This window comes from Copidosoma floridanum, unplaced genomic scaffold, assembly GCF_036245765.1.
Source record: "Copidosoma floridanum isolate Cflo_tuat_1 unplaced genomic scaffold, Cflo_Japanese_pri ptg000008l, whole genome shotgun sequence".
NCBI lineage: Eukaryota > Metazoa > Arthropoda > Insecta > Hymenoptera > Encyrtidae > Copidosoma > Copidosoma floridanum.
Genome location: NW_028321885.1, coordinates 6,281,112 through 6,297,147, shown reverse-complemented (window position 1 = coordinate 6,297,147; position 16,036 = coordinate 6,281,112). Strand labels below are relative to the sequence as shown.

Below are 16,036 nucleotides of genomic sequence, written 5' to 3'. Positions count from 1 at the left end.
CATTTTTTTAGAAAATGTTATGAAAAATATTGCAATAGGTAGATTTAACAAAACATCTCTTAAGGATGATCATCTGTTTTTTCTTTACTCATTTTAAATATTATACATGGTGTAACATCCTTCTAAGACATTGAAACATATAAAGAAATTAAATAGCAGATGTTAAAAGATACTGCAACCGCAATGGGTTTAATCGTTTGTAGTCTACAAATTGAAAATATTTTTGAGGAAGCAATGACTATTAGGGTTCCTAATCAATGAAAAAACTCTTTTATGTGGTTTTTAATTCTGGAAAACATTAAAGGTAATAAAATACAAAATAAATATAAAATAATACTACAGATTATTTTGTGGATAATAGAAATAATCCCGCTCTTTTATATATCAACTAAATTTTAGAGTTGGAAGATATATCACGTAAATATTTTAATCAACTCATACCGAAATGAATCAAAGATACACAAAGTCTCTTAGGTAGAGAAACATTTTTTAGTAGAGGAATTTTTGACTTTTTGTATATAAATTTAAATAATAAAAAAAATAAAAAAATTTCATACAATTTGCGAAAAAAATTATGAAATTTTTTCATTGATAATTCTAGACATTGGAGAAGAACTTATTTACATAAAACATTTAGTTACTTTTTTATTTTTCAAAGTTAAAAAAATTTGTCAATTGCTTAGTTTATTATAGCATAAGTATTGCTTTCAAAAGGTGTTAAAAGTCGTATAGATAACCAAAAATTACGAGAAGATAATTAAATTATTTAGGATGGAGTGCAAATGATTCCTTAACAGCCTTACAAATAGTTGACAGGAATTGAAAAGATCTATGTAATACAGAAGTATATGTCAGGAATAAATCAATTAATTCAGGAGGAAATTTTCGTTCTAGATATGCTAAATAATATTCGTGAAGGTTAACCACTTTATGAACTCAGTTTAAAAATAAGGACAATGGTAGTGCTAACTAGAAGTTTGAGTATCAGGCGGTTTATGAAATGATTCTTGATTAGAAATTACTAAATTGTTGAAATACAACGTAGAAAGAGAAATAATTACTGGAGAAAAAATTGGACTTTACATTTTTATCTCCAAAATAACTTTAAACACTGAAAACACCTCTTTACTGCCTTTTATTTCATATGAGGATATTTTTTTTTAATGTGAGGGGATGAAAAATTATACTATCATACCTTTTATTCTTACTTTTGTTTTCCAACATGCTACATTTAATAGTCTATAAAAAAATTCGAACATAAATGATTTAAGTCTCAATTTACAAGTTATTTTATATTGTAAGAAAATTAACATCGAATCGTCGTATCAGTATTATGAGAGACAAATAAAAAGACTTTATTATAATAGCCTGTATTGGGCAACAAACACAAAATGTATAGGTACTATTGCACTTAACTTGTGAATCCTAGATGATTGTGTGGTAAAGAAAGATTCAATGCCTGCATATTATAGGTGTATAGGAATATTTATGTATACAAGTACGAATAGAAATGTGACTTTGGTCTTGCAAAAGCGAAGCTTATTTGTCTGAGTAATTATAACAAAAAATTCGTGACAAAAACAGTGTAAGTTATTGGTGCTTATGAGAAGATATAGCTTACCTAACTCTTGGTTTGTAATTTAAGTATTGAATTAGTCTACTTACTTTTTTGTTGATAAATCAAAGCAGAAAGTCCTAAGAATGTAACCGCTGATCTGCGCTATGTTCCTGGATTTGCTGTTCATTGTGACCTCTTCTTCAAGAGAAAAATCTCGAGAATACTTGCGCTGTGCATGGTCGTAGTCTGCAGGACTTCTCACTAAATAATTATAATCTTACTTATGTCTTGACTTTTGCTAAAAGTTATCAGAGCTAAACGTTTTTTTCATTCGGCACTTTCGATATGAGACGAGAAGAGACTGACTATTGATTTAATTCATTTGCTTATCTATTTGCTGCACCTGTCACCTATCGTTCTACCAGCTTTTCAATCAGCAATCGCGCATCTATCCTACTAACTGTTATAGTGTGCATTGCGCTAGTAGATTGGCCGCGTGCTGCTAAGATTAGAATTAAATCTTTCAGTACACACAAATCTCTGCGAGTTTCAGTTTTGACAGCCACTATACTTTTCGGGGGCGGTATCATGTAAATTTTTTATGTACGATGTGAGCCCATAGTATTGGACAATTCACCGGAAAAAAGTTACACGATACCTCCCCCGAAGAGAGATTGGTTACATTTAGTACACACTGTTGAGGTCTGATCGCGATGTTTTAATACATGACAAAATTTGAAATTTTCTATGATAGTTTTTTAAAAATATCAAAAAACAAGGGTCGCACGTATTCGTAGTCTTAGGATTATTAAATGAACTGTTTACTTCCTCGATGTATTGCACATCGCGATTAGATCTCAGATAGTGTGGTGGTGGTGATTTTTTTTGCCCAATACAGGCTATTATAATAAAGTCTCTTAATTTGTCCCTCATAATACTGATACGACGATTCAATGCTCATTTTCTGATAAAATGAAATGACTTGTAAATTGAGACTTAAATAATTTATGTTAAAGTTTTTTTATAGACTTAAATGTATCATGTTGGGAAGAAAGGACCATCGACTTGGATTTTGATGTTAAAAGCAGAAGCCTAATTATCATCTAGCCACGAATACTCTTGTGCAGGGATTAGAATCACCGTTACGGTCAAGCTTGTAAGATCTTGCAACTAATACACGCAAGTAGCAACTAATCAACTATTATGTTAAGTTAAGAAAAACTCCAAATTGTTAAAGACTGTAAATCTGAACTTAAAAATTTTTAATTCATATTATTTGTAAAAATTGATTTTTTCTCGCTTCACCAAATTTGTTTACTTAAATTTACTTTCTTAATTCAAATATTTTGAGGTTCAAAATTTTAATTGACAGAAACATAATTTTAGCTTTGATGAAGGAATTAAATACCAATCAAAATTAGGCAGATAACGTATGACAAAGATCTTTATAAGGACGTGAGACAAAGAGGCGAACAAAACACACTACCACTGCATTACGTAAGATAAAAATTAAAGCAGTAAGTCAACGTCAGCTTGGTTCATGACACACCAACATCACTCCATACACACCATTCAGTAAAATCTAATACCATAACGCCAAGTCAACGATTTAAAAGAAAATTATACTATAAGAAAGAGCAAATAAGGCCTTTAAACTTACGGTTGATTCCTGACGATCAAAAATTAAATTTATTTAATCATAGATTAGTTCCACCTTTTATTTAAAAGTTTAAACGTAATACTATTATCAACTGGTAGGACTAGAAACGAGATGTTATGTTGGGCTTAATGATAAGCGACTTCTTTTCCATTATTTTAGTGTAGTTTGTAACTTATTTTTTCATTTAAATATTTAATATTCCCATCTTTTATTTTATTAAGCATTTATTCTTACAAGATTCCATTAATACATTTATCGATTTATGTTTTGTTTTATTTTATCACAATTTTTTTATTCACGGCTGAGGAAATTTTTTGACTTGAAAACATTCATTACAGTTAGTGGGGTAAAAGTTCAGAGAGACAATAGGAGCGCAAACATGCAGCAACGCTACCAATTACTTTTCTTACACGGATATACCTATACATACGCTATAATGCATGTTGAACCCCTTCTTTCTCATTTTATTTAAAGTTAACTTGTTCATTTAAAAATTAAATAGCTTGATCTCATAGTTATGTCATTCTAAAAGAGCTTAGGAAATTTCTACTGTTCATTCTCTTATAAATGCAATTTTATTTACTCCTTCGTAAAGTGACGTATTAAATTCAGATTTTTTTCAAATTAAACACTTAAAAAATGAGACAGTTTCTTGATTTACAATTTTTTGTTGGTATTTTGGATGCTGCAATGAATACACGTTGAATGTTTCAATACTTTCTATCAAAAAAATCTACGTGTAATGAACTTCCTGCAGCGACATTCACTCAGAAATGAGTGTGTGAGCGTATGTGACAGATGCGGCATGAGGTTAAAGATGTAATCCGCATAGGCGGCAGAAAGTTATTTTGAACAATCATGTACTGGCCAGCCCAGCAGCACGTCGTAATATGGCTTTTATTCAAACTGTTCTTATCTATGTTGTATATTTTTTACAGTTCTTAGTTTTTTAAATATTAAAATATTCATTAATACCTTTCCCATTTACCGAGAACTTTTATTCAAACGGCACCCCCTTCGATACAATGCAGTGGGTTGTTCAATATAACGTTTATGTAAGGTTTTTTTCATTTATATATTGTTTATCATACAGGTATGACTTTTTACTTGGGTACCCGAGCACTTACTGACCAACTGGTTTCTTTTCTCTATGTTCGTTATAATTTTCTGTGCACACATTCTAAATCTCGTATGATTAACGAATCACGTTTTAAAAGTGATTAACATTAAATGTTACGGTATTTACCTAAGAGCCTATGTTACTACCTCTTACTTTCAACTATTCTACTTACAAAACTGGACAATCAAGAAATATGAAAATGTCTGGTTTTTTAAGAATTTTCTGATAGTGATGACAAGAGGCATAAACGGATAAATGTCCTTAGACTCAAAAAGTTGCAAAAAATAAAAAGATCTGCAGTGACAATTTCGACACCAGTTCATTTTGCTTTAGTAAGCACTCAGGCAACTAAAATCAGATAAAGTACCCAATATTCAAAATACAGGATCACTATTAATCGATGTAACAAATCCATGCACATCTTGTAATTTATGTAAAGCTTAAACTTTCGATAAATATCTGTATTGTTTATAAAATGAAAATAGTCGACATCTGCATGAATTTGAAATTGATATTAGTAACAGCTATAACGTTGACTATCAGAATCCATCAGAAACACGATTGTTAAAACATCTCAAGTAAAAAAAGGCATTATTGATACAACAACACTCAAAAATGCATATTACCAGCAGATATTGATTTCTAAGACAGTCCAATCAATATTTCTGATGATAGTGAGCAAAAGTTGGGACAGTACAGCTGAAGAGAAGTTAAAGCAGAGTAATTTTTCAAAAGTGTTACAAAACCCAGTGGAATGCCATGAGCATGAAAAAGTTTACGTAACATTCCTAGTCGCACTTGTTTGTAACTGTATTAGAAAAAAAAAAAGCAAAATAAGTATGCATTATTTCACCAGAATTTTTGTCTTCTATTAATGACGGTAACATTAAAAATCATCCCTCTCACTGGCCTTTATACAAATAGTTATACTGTAGAGCAAAATTGTCTTTGTAATCATTGTCAAAACATTATTTGTCTAGTCATTTAGATGTACATTATTATGTGGCTTTAACATAGAAGTCACATTTAAAATGATAAAAAGTATATGAGTAGACAACTATATACTCGTGTAACTATTTTTAAGGTTAAATTAATTAATAATGTTTTTTGAAAAGAAAAAATTACTCCGTATTGTTTCGTTATTTATGTCTAATAAAGTTGTTTTTAGATACTCGCATCAAAGAAATTGAAAAACTCACTAAATGTATCACGTTTTTGGGAAATACTAGATTATTATATTTATTCAATCAGTTATTATTAGTTACACCTATTACACCCATAAAGCACTGTTAGTTATATTATTATAATCTAATAAATAAATTTTTCATTCAGTTTCTATTACATCTAACAATTTTTGTATCAAGTTATTAACGTGCTCGGCACTTTCTTTTATGTAAAAGGTGAGCATTTTCATTGTTTGTCTTTCTTTTCAACCTGGACTTCTCCACTTATGCATTAGGTAATGATTCTCCTACTCTAGTAGTATTATCTTGATGCTCTAAGCACAAGAGAAAAAATGGTCGAATAGTGGCTTCGTACAGAAAAGCGCGGTATCCATCAGAACATTCGCATGTTAAGATAAACACTCCATTTGAGAAAAATAGCTTTAAAATATACGATGTTATCAATTGGATGACAGAAGTATAGTGATCGTTTTGTAAATGCAAGGGTTATCAAAGTGTGAATACTGCACAAATTCTAAGACTAGTTTATGAACAAAGCTATGCATATATGGTTTACTTAGACTTTTGTACAGTAGCAGATGGAAGTAAATACATCGTAACTTGTAGACCCTTCTTTATGAATTGCTTGTGCTAGTCCGTATTTTTGCCAAGTTTAAATATTTTTAGTAGTGACATCTTGTAGACCAACAGGACTACAGTAAAACAGGAGGATGTTTTTCAGATATAGGGTGGAGATAAAAAACGAATTATTATAAGTGCTGGTAAAGCCGTATTGTGGATAAAATAGGGTGGAAGTAAAGTTGCTTCTAGAGTTACTAAATAGATAGTAGTGTATTTATTACCTAAGAAGACTATCCAGTAAGTATTGTAGAACTACTTAAGGTTTCCAATCTAAATGCAGGCAGTGTGGAATTAGGAGTACTATGAGAAACATGACACCATAAAAGAAGTGATAACAATCCTGAAGAGTCCTGTAAAGCTGTATCACATGCATCTCACTAAGATCATAATAGAATGTTAAACACTATTAAAAAATTTGAATTATAGGCTCTTTAGTTAAGTGTTTTCTCAGTTTACAGAGAATAAAGTGATAGTAAAAACGTCTGTTAATAATATTGTGCATGTCCTGTGAGATGTAGTTTTAAAGACTAGTAACAACCGTATTTTTCCTCACGAAATTAGTTTTCTTATCTCGGGCCGTTTATTATTACGTTTGAACGTTTACTGTGTATTCAATAGGAAACATATTATTCATCATTTAAGTAGCATCCAACCGAGACTACTCTGCGATTCCTATGGCCACAAAATAGCCCCGGTGGTATAAGGGATTCTGTGACATAAACTATTTTTAAATTTCTTTTGTATGTAAAGTATATACTTCAATACAGCTATGTATTTAAATTTGAAATAGTTATTACCAACAGTTTTTTAAACATGTGAATTATTATAAACAGTTCACGAAATTCTTGATTTACTATTACAGCAGTTCATCAAAAATTGAAGAAGCTGTCGAAGCTTATCAAAGAGCTGCAAATCTTTTTAAAATGTCAAAAAAATGGAATGAAGCTGGAAACTCTTTTTGCCAAGCAGCTGATCTTAATTCTAAAGCTGGGAGCAGACATGATGCTGCTTCCAACTATATTGATGCTGCTAATTGCTACAAGAAATCAAATGCTCCAGGTATTAAATAATGTCTTATATTTACACATGTAAATAGTCGAACGACTGAACCACTCAATTTATCTATACAATAAGTGCTATTGTTGTAATACTTTAATATAATTTATTAAGAGTTACGTGCTCACTTACTAGTAAAATCATGAGAGTATAAATTTAACACTTTTTTAATACTATTTTTTCCAAATTTTTTATTATCTTCCTATATAATTCTGATACTTCCTTAGCCGTTTTTTACGACGCACTATCTTTGAGCTTTTGAAAACAGGATTTTTTGAAACAAACAGTCAATGTCTTTTCCTACTTCAGGTATTTTTTTATCTTTAAGTGTTTCCTATGCATTCACTGGACAATACTTTTTTCGCTGCTGGTGTACATTCGACTAGGGCAAGTACAAGAAGCCGCGTATTTGCTCTAGTGGCATGGACGACCAGGTATAAAATAGTACATCGCAAAACTAAAGCATAAAGTACAAACTTGAGCGTCCAATGATAAGATTTTTGTAGGTTTTCGCTCAAGTTGTGCATCTTGTTTTTTTACCCAGGGTGCAAAAATGCAATTTTGTGCACGTTAGTACACTGTGAGTCTTGAAACGGAAAAATGATTACAAGGTACAAAGTGCATCTTGTAGGCGGGGAGTAACAGTTATTCCTTATGCCTTTGTAATCACTTTTCACTCACAAGCAGAAATAGTTTATTTCGTACAATGATCGCAAAGTATAACTAACCTGCCTAAAAGACGTAGTTGATGTATGCTTGTGCCTGAGTTCGAAATTTTTTTACTGATGGTCCATTAAGCCTGCAAAGTAATTAAGAAAGCACAAAGGTCTTATAGCTCTGATGGTACAAACTCTGGTTTTTATTACAGAAGCGTTATGAGGGCTATTTCTCAGCCCCAGAAGCGAAAGTGTAACCTTAGTAGATCAGTAATTTGACGAACACTTATTTTTAAGCAGTAAACGTCCTAATGTCAGGAAAAGCTCCCTAAAGTAGAAAAGAGGGCTTTATCTAACGTCAGGCGTTTTTAAGGGTTTAGTGTGCCCTCGGTAGGAAAAGTAGGGTTCGCACCTGATGTGCATGCAACCACGGCAAACATAAGAAGTCCTTTGGCTCCTGCTTTGCAGGTCCTTTGGGTCTGGTGTTTGCCCTATCAACATCTGCTATTGGATACAAAAACTACCATTTCTACTTCAGGGCTTTTTTTTTTTTTTAAATTTTGACATGTACGTGAACTCCTGAACCGCTTCCAACGTTAATCTTACTTCGCAAGGTCCCTCTATTGTATTATATTAAATGTCACGTTGTACCCGATCAGCTTGGTACACGCACGCAACCATCCTGAGTACAACGCTACGAATACCATTGTGTAGTTCCAGCCTTTCTAGTACGACCGCTGTGCTTAGTACCGTAACCGAAAGTACCCTGCAAGGGTATGGATTTTTCCCCATAATAATGCCACTGGCTCACCTTCGACTAGCCACTAAAATGCTCCTAAAAAGCCACTACTCGCAAAGCCCGGGGCCACTGACCACGAACCCGTAATCATTACCCGGTTTGCTCAAGGAGAGCACGAAGTACACCTCACGACCTGAGTCACCGCTAGCAACGTGTTGACTAGCTACTAAATCCCGGCGCAAGAAGCCACTAATTCGGTGTGAGGGGTCCGTAAACGCGTCGCTTTTACTGTCTTATGTACCTTGCGTACATTACGGTCACTGCATTTATATACAAATCGAACTTACCCACATTTTCATGAACTTCTGGATCCTTGGGGCTGCTGATACTGCATGTCAGCTCCGGTCAAAACACACGGTCCTGTGCGCAGTAATGGAAAACAGTATATAGAAATATAAAAAATCATGGGTCTCAGATCGTCTGTGTATTGTGGTCTAAGGCGAAGCAAAGGACGATAAACGGATAATTTAAGATTTCTTTACTTCTTACCGTGATGTGTTCACAATTTTTTATGCATCACCGGCTGAGAAGTAAATATCTTCCTCTGCGCAGTAGACGGAAATATTTACTTCCTGTGATGCTAAGTGTGTTTACGGTCGTAAAATGTTGCTTCATGCCCTTGATAAGAAATACATTATGTGTGACTTAGACTCATACGTTCAACAAACGTGCTCTTCGATCACCTAATTTTTTATTTTACGTCCCAGTGACGGTGTGTACAACAACTAAGTTACGTCATTTCTAGCTCGAAAGTGACTTTTAATTTTTTTGCTGTACAAGCAGCTTCAGTCAAAAATTTTCAGTATAGTAAGAGAATTATAGATTTTATTAAGGCTGCTTAATATATACAGCATACAAACATGTCAGTCAGAACAAAAGTAATTAAAAAAAAATTTTGATTTGTTTACACTAATTACTCCAAGAATGTTTTTAGGACAGCTGTACTGCAAAATATTTCTTAACACATTGTTTAAAAAGCATACTATGTAAATTTTATCCATCATGTACATTTTAAATTATTACTAACTAAAAAAAATAATAAAGATGTGTTAACATTTTTTTAAATTATCTGCACATGCTGTTCTAAATGAAATTATCTCTTGGAAATAATAGAGTGTATGATTTCTGTTATCTGTAATGTACACTTTCTAATTATGTCATAGAATTTTTCTGATTGAAAAGAACTTCTACTCGTACTATGTTGTGAATTAAAACTTGTAAAAAAAAGTTATGTACTTAAAAGTCGTCGTAATTTTAATATCAGGACAGTGCCATGTATAACTTATCACGAGAAAAGAATTATTTCCTTCAGAGGAAATTATATTTATTAAAACCTTAAGGGCATTCAGTATATTGGCCAAAGTTTCTACTTAACCAACTTCTATATTGTAAAAAATTATGGTTAATAACTAATTATCCAGCTATTTAAACCCAAAATAAGAAGAAGAGCCCCCAAGCTGGCACTTTGAGAAATCAATCGAGTCTAAATTCAACGCAATCCGTTGCAAATTAGAAGAGAAAAGTTACATGTCCTGAGCATAAAAGAGTGTGTCAGTGTGCATCATCTATAATGTAACTTTTTTCAATAAATAAGTAATATATTGAATTATCTGAAATTTGAACTGAACCTGTAAAACAACAAGGTAAATGCGGCTCTTCTCATGGTTTTGCAATTATCGGGCTTAAAAACTTGATTTTTATAGAATTTTTATGAGATGGTAGATCTTAACGAATACTGTTTAATATTTTAATGAAATAAATAATAAAAAAACTATTGGAGCAACAAAACAGGACAATTTATTTCCATACATTTAATTAGAACGATTTTTGGTAAGTTTTTATGTATACGCAAAGATGAGAATTTTCTGGTAAATCAGAATCTGAAACTATAATAGTGCCAAACTTCGCTGTTAATGGTTTATTTTAACTTTGTTTTTGTTGATTGTTTTGACATGAAAAAACTGCTTTGTTTTTTTAAATGTTTCTTTGTAAGAAATTTTATGTAAGAGGTCGTAATTATAAGATTTAAGTTTCGAATAACTTAAAGATATAATTTATTGATGAGGATTAGCCCGGAGCGCGAACTATTGGGTGGATCCCCACTAGTGTGTATATACATATTTCTATATCGTTAAGTTGTAAGATTTTAAGGCGACTACTAGCTCCCTCAGCTACCTCCAGTTCCCTTTCTAGATGAGGTAATTTTCTTTTGATTTAAATCCAACCCAATAAGAGTTAAGATATCCCCCCCCTGCTGCCCACACTAGCTTGCCCTCTAAAATAGGTAATTTTGTATCGTACAGCTCTGTATTGTGTGATTTTTTATATTATTGTTTGATTTTAAGGTAAATGCAGTTATCAAAATGAAATATGGAAAAATTGAAGTATTAAACAGTAAAAAACACACAGATAACTGTTACAATTTATTAGAGTTTTTGGTTTTGCTACTTACTTTTCAATGTTGCTTTAAATATTGTGCTCTCACGTACGCTTTTCAATGATTTTGACAAATTTTTTTTATCAAAGTTTTTTTGCAGACATTTTATGTGTATACTTAAGAAGGCTCCCTCATGTACGAGTGCCAATCCAAATTGAGATAGACAAGAAACTTAAGTAGTCGATAGGGATACTAACATAAATATATATGTTATCTTTATTTTGAAATATGACAATTTGTGCAATTAAATATAGCTGACCTTGTTAACTTAAGTATTCTATTTTATTTTCGTAGGCATTAAATACTTCTTAAATGTTTTTATAATATATTACTATAATGATGTTGATGAAGTTAAAAACGTAAGCCGTCATTTAAGGTAGTCTATCACCAACCACTTTTTAATTTCGGTTTTTTTGAAAAAAATGTATGTTATATATTGAATTTTTTTTTTTTTTTTTTAAGTAAATTATTAAAAAATATTCTTACCACATTGGTTTTTGAGATAGTAAAGTTGCAAGTTTAAAATTTTAACACAGGTTACAATGAAACTTTTTGAATACAGGCAAAAAGAGCTACGTAACTAAGAAAATTCTGAGAAATACACCGTTGAAAAATTTAAAATTTGTACTATTTTATACAATTTTCAAACTGTTGGGTCACCAGTCTAAATAGAAAGCAGTAAATGCAGTCAATCATTTGAAAATTGTCATGTAACTTGACTGCTGTATACATGAACGTCTCAAATATTTAGCAACAGACCAGCCACATATATAGCCATGTGCAAGTGTGTACATATAGCAAATGTATGACTATCGTGAGCTGATCAACACTATAACCTTATCTCGGCAGAACGTAATAATAAGCCTTTTCTACATTTAAGTGTTATGCGTATTTTGAATGCACTAATAGATGACGCATTGTAGATACGCCTGTGGGCGATGGACTGTTTCTACCAAGCAATATGGTAGCTGGACTAACTTTTTGATAACAGAAAAAAGAAGCTGAGTTATGCCTTTTTTTTGCAATTATATTAATTTCTAGTCCGCTTGGCCATATTTTTCGCGACGGCATTTGGAAGATGAAGTTAAATTCTATAATACGTGTATACGTGTATACTCTTAATACCCAACACCTTTGATTGAGGTTGCAAATTGTTATTTATACTAGGTCTGCCATAACCACTCTTACTAAAATATCAAACTTCAAGCGTTAATTTCTCCCGATTTTGTTCGATAAAAGGTATAAATAAGGGTATCCCTAAATTCGGCAAAATCGTGACTATTTAATGACATACCTCTTATTTAGTGACACTAGAGCAGGGGAGTCTCGTTAAGAGATAACTTCGTTTAGGTGAGTTTTTACATTTCGTATATAGGTAAATGTGAAGAGAGTTGTTTAAACTTGTGAGGAGAGCTTATTGAGTTACATAATTTCAGTAGGGGTGGGGGATGGAGGGTGGTTAAACAAAAATTAAACCTAACAAAAATAAGATAAAAACTGATGGAATATAACTTTTTTTAGAGGGGTACCGAGGAGGGCTGAGAGGCATCTGAGGGGGGTGGATAAGAGATGCGTTGCACGATTCTCCAAAATTACTACATAATATAGAAAAATGCGCGCGCGTGTGTGTACCTAGAAACTTACATTTTGCTTCGAGTAAAGCAAATAAAAGTAAAGAAGCAGGACTCTTGAAGAACGCTATGAAGGTTTTACTTAAGACAGAATATTTAGACCACCTTTAATAGAGCAGAGCTTTTCGTGGCGCTGACGACAGTCGCGCTCTGCATTTTGTGGTTTGGTGGGAGAAGTTATATTAATAAAGTAATGAACAAAAACTGTGTATCTGCTGATTAATTTATGACCCGTTTGTTTAAAAATTGTCTGGTTTATTTTGGTAACGTTTCGTAGATGCAAGCTATACTGTTAAGTTACTTAAAAGTAAGACACAGTGTGATGTCTGTTCTTATGGTTCTGCTGCTAGAGAAAGTTGTGATGACGATTTTTTGTTTTTTTTTACTACAAGCAAAGCTTTACAATTTTTTTTTGCTTAACCATAACTGGATTTTAAGAATTTTTGCAACTTTTATTTATTTTTTTGTATAATTTCAATTTTCGTAGGTACGTTTACGATTTTTACTGTAAGCTCATATCTCTGTTTCCTATTTTCCTCGATCTTATTCTATAAAATTTTCATCACTTTAGATGGTTAATTTAGTAAATTAAACTTTATATAACTAAATAAGTCACTGATGAACTAGATGTTATATGACTCCACTATTTTTAATATTTCTTTTTTTACAATAGATGGGTACTATGACTTTTACCCAAAATTTTTCTTGTAATAAAATTGTATTGTAATTTCGTAAATATTAATTTTTGCAGCAGTTTTTTAATTAATAAAACGTCGTTTCTGCTAATAAGTTCTTAAAAATCACTAGGCAGGAGGGACCGCTCCCCAATAATGGCCATTCCCATGACAAACCTTTATGTATTAAGATGCATTTGCAAACCTAGATGACATGTTGATTAAAATGAAACCTACAAATCAACCTTTTATGTTGTTTACAAAATTTACTTAGCCAAGGTTCCAATACAAATATACACAGGTACTGTAACTTTTAATATGAAACTTTTTAAGGCACGTTGTATATGGAGAGTTGTTTCGAAATAATAAGCAAGAGAACGCAGATTTAGATGTACGTAATAACGTGTGACTTTTTTTATTTATTTCTGTACAGATCTTCGTATACAAAATAGCATGAGCTCCCCTACTTAATCAGCTCTTCCAGTCAGACAACCATGTAAAAAAAATTTGCATACATAGAATAAGGTAAACTGTAATTACTTTCTCTCTCTCTCTCTCTCTCTCTCTCTCTCTCTCTTTCGCTGTCTCTTTTTTTACTTATGAGTAGCGCAGCTGTTCATCGTTTTATCTTTTTATTTCTCTGCTTATCACGGTCAAGAAAAAAAAAATTTTCTGTCTTTGTTCTCTTGAATTTCAGTTCTCGTTAATCATCGATTTTTGTTAGTCAAGTTTTGTGGAACAGGTAAATATTTTTATTGTTGTACTAGTATATTTTCAAAATATCTAACGTAAGGTTGATATCCCAGTACTTGCTCATATATCCCAATAGTCGATCATTTGGCTAATTTGTTCAATATAAATTTTTAAAACATAGATAAATCAGGTAGTTATTCAGGTACTAAATAATTACTTTTACGATACAAATTAACATGAATACCTAATTAAAAATATAGTGAAGGCCTTAGAAAAAAAAAGTGATCAACTATCGGGATATTTTGTCTGTTTCAGTGGACGAGTACTGGGACATCCATCTTACTGAAAATTTATATACAGAGTCATGTACAATGCTAAAAAATATAATTAATTTTAATAAATGTTACTATGTTAGTATATTTGTTTAAGTATATAATGTGACGTGACGAGTCACCGTCACAGTCAGAATACCGGTTTTGTGATAGCAGACAGGAGGAGAGGCGGTACAGTGCGCACTACCCCTACCTTATCCCAAACCCATACATAGATATCCATGCCTACTATGGGCAACACAACCGATTCCCGACTGTGGGTAACACCTGGTAAGTGTGTGTGTGTGTGTGTGTGTGTGTGTGTGTGTGTGTGTGTGTGTGTGTGTGTAACAACGCAACACACACCTGTGTAAGTGCCTGAGGTGCCAGGGCAGCACGGATCAGCGGGCCGGGAGGAGAGACACTCTCACTCTTGTCTGCTCGCCGTAGAGTCGTACTTTTATATCGTCGGTTGCGTTTTGCGTAAGCTAGTGAGGCGAGCTCCGTATCAGACGACAACAGGAGACGCAGCCACGGCTACCTGTTGCTGACCCGACCGGTTGCAGGCGTATACACGCGGCTTCTGCTAGGACTCGTGTCATCCGAGTGCTGACGCCTGCCAGACGGATCTCCCAGTGCCCGTGGTCAAGTTCCGGCGTACCTCGCCATAGGAGTGTTAACGGTAGGCCTGTGTCCCTTAATCCTGTCCCTACCGCGAAAGCACTGTGCCGAACAGCAACTGCCGGACCCACAGGGCTGAGTTGTTAGTTGATAGGTCTTGTCGGATAGCTGGACGTTGACATTCTTTTGTACGTCATGCATAGTCATTGTCAGAATAAACACATTATCTTTATATATAAATAGATGTGTTTTCCTTAATTGTATGTGTTTGAATGCCAGCTATCCACCTCTCCTAATGGCCCTTAAGAATAATTGTTAATAAATATTAGATGTACCGTGTCTTGCTGCTGACTGCTAGGCGAGCAGGGCACGACACATAACAATTCACACCCACCCTTAGAATCGCTAGCTATAATAGTAGTATAAAAATACTATTTTACTTACAGTTAACTGTAATAAGGACTTTTATATGTGAGATCCAGATGTCTTAATTTACAAATTTAGAATCGGTAATTTTAAAAGTTCTGCAATTCAAGAACTCAAAAACGTTTTTCTTTGACTTTATGCGAATGTATTATGTATTTCAAATTCATAATACGAATTTTCTTGACAGTAAACAATAAATAACTAATTTCATACAAAAAAAGATAAGAAAGTTTTATACCAACGAGCGGTCTTATTTTTTTTCAAGTCATGTTGTATTAAAAATGTTAAATGATACTCTGTGCAAGTATGTACTTACTTTCTCAAGAAGTCATTAATTTTTTTGTTTTATTTTATCTCAACGATATGTAATTTCTGCCCAAACCCATAAAATAAAGATTATTTTTTTAACACTTTACTATTTGTGGGCCCTACAATTTCATTTCTCTATAAAAAATCCGTCAAAATTATCAATTTTTTTTCCTTGTTTAGATGCAACGTTTATTGAGGTTTTCAGTTAGCAAGTTTGTAAAATTTTGTAAAAATTTTATGCACCATTATTTTGATACTTCAAAATGAGCTATTTTTTTCA

General features: G+C 32.7%; 1 protein-coding gene across 3 annotated transcripts in view; it reads left to right on the top strand.

The window, feature by feature from the left end:
• Positions 1–16,036, top strand: part of alphaSnap (Alpha-soluble NSF attachment protein) — a 242,775-nt gene that overhangs the window by 110,912 nt on the left and 115,827 nt on the right. For 2 of the 3 annotated variants that reach the window (XM_089589213.1, XM_089589212.1), the window contains exon 3: positions 7,006–7,202. In XM_089589213.1, the coding sequence (XP_089445339.1) occupies positions 7,006–7,202 (197 nt within the window). The remainder of the gene's footprint in view (positions 1–7,005; positions 7,203–16,036) is intronic. The other variant, XM_089589214.1, reaches the window with a different exon arrangement.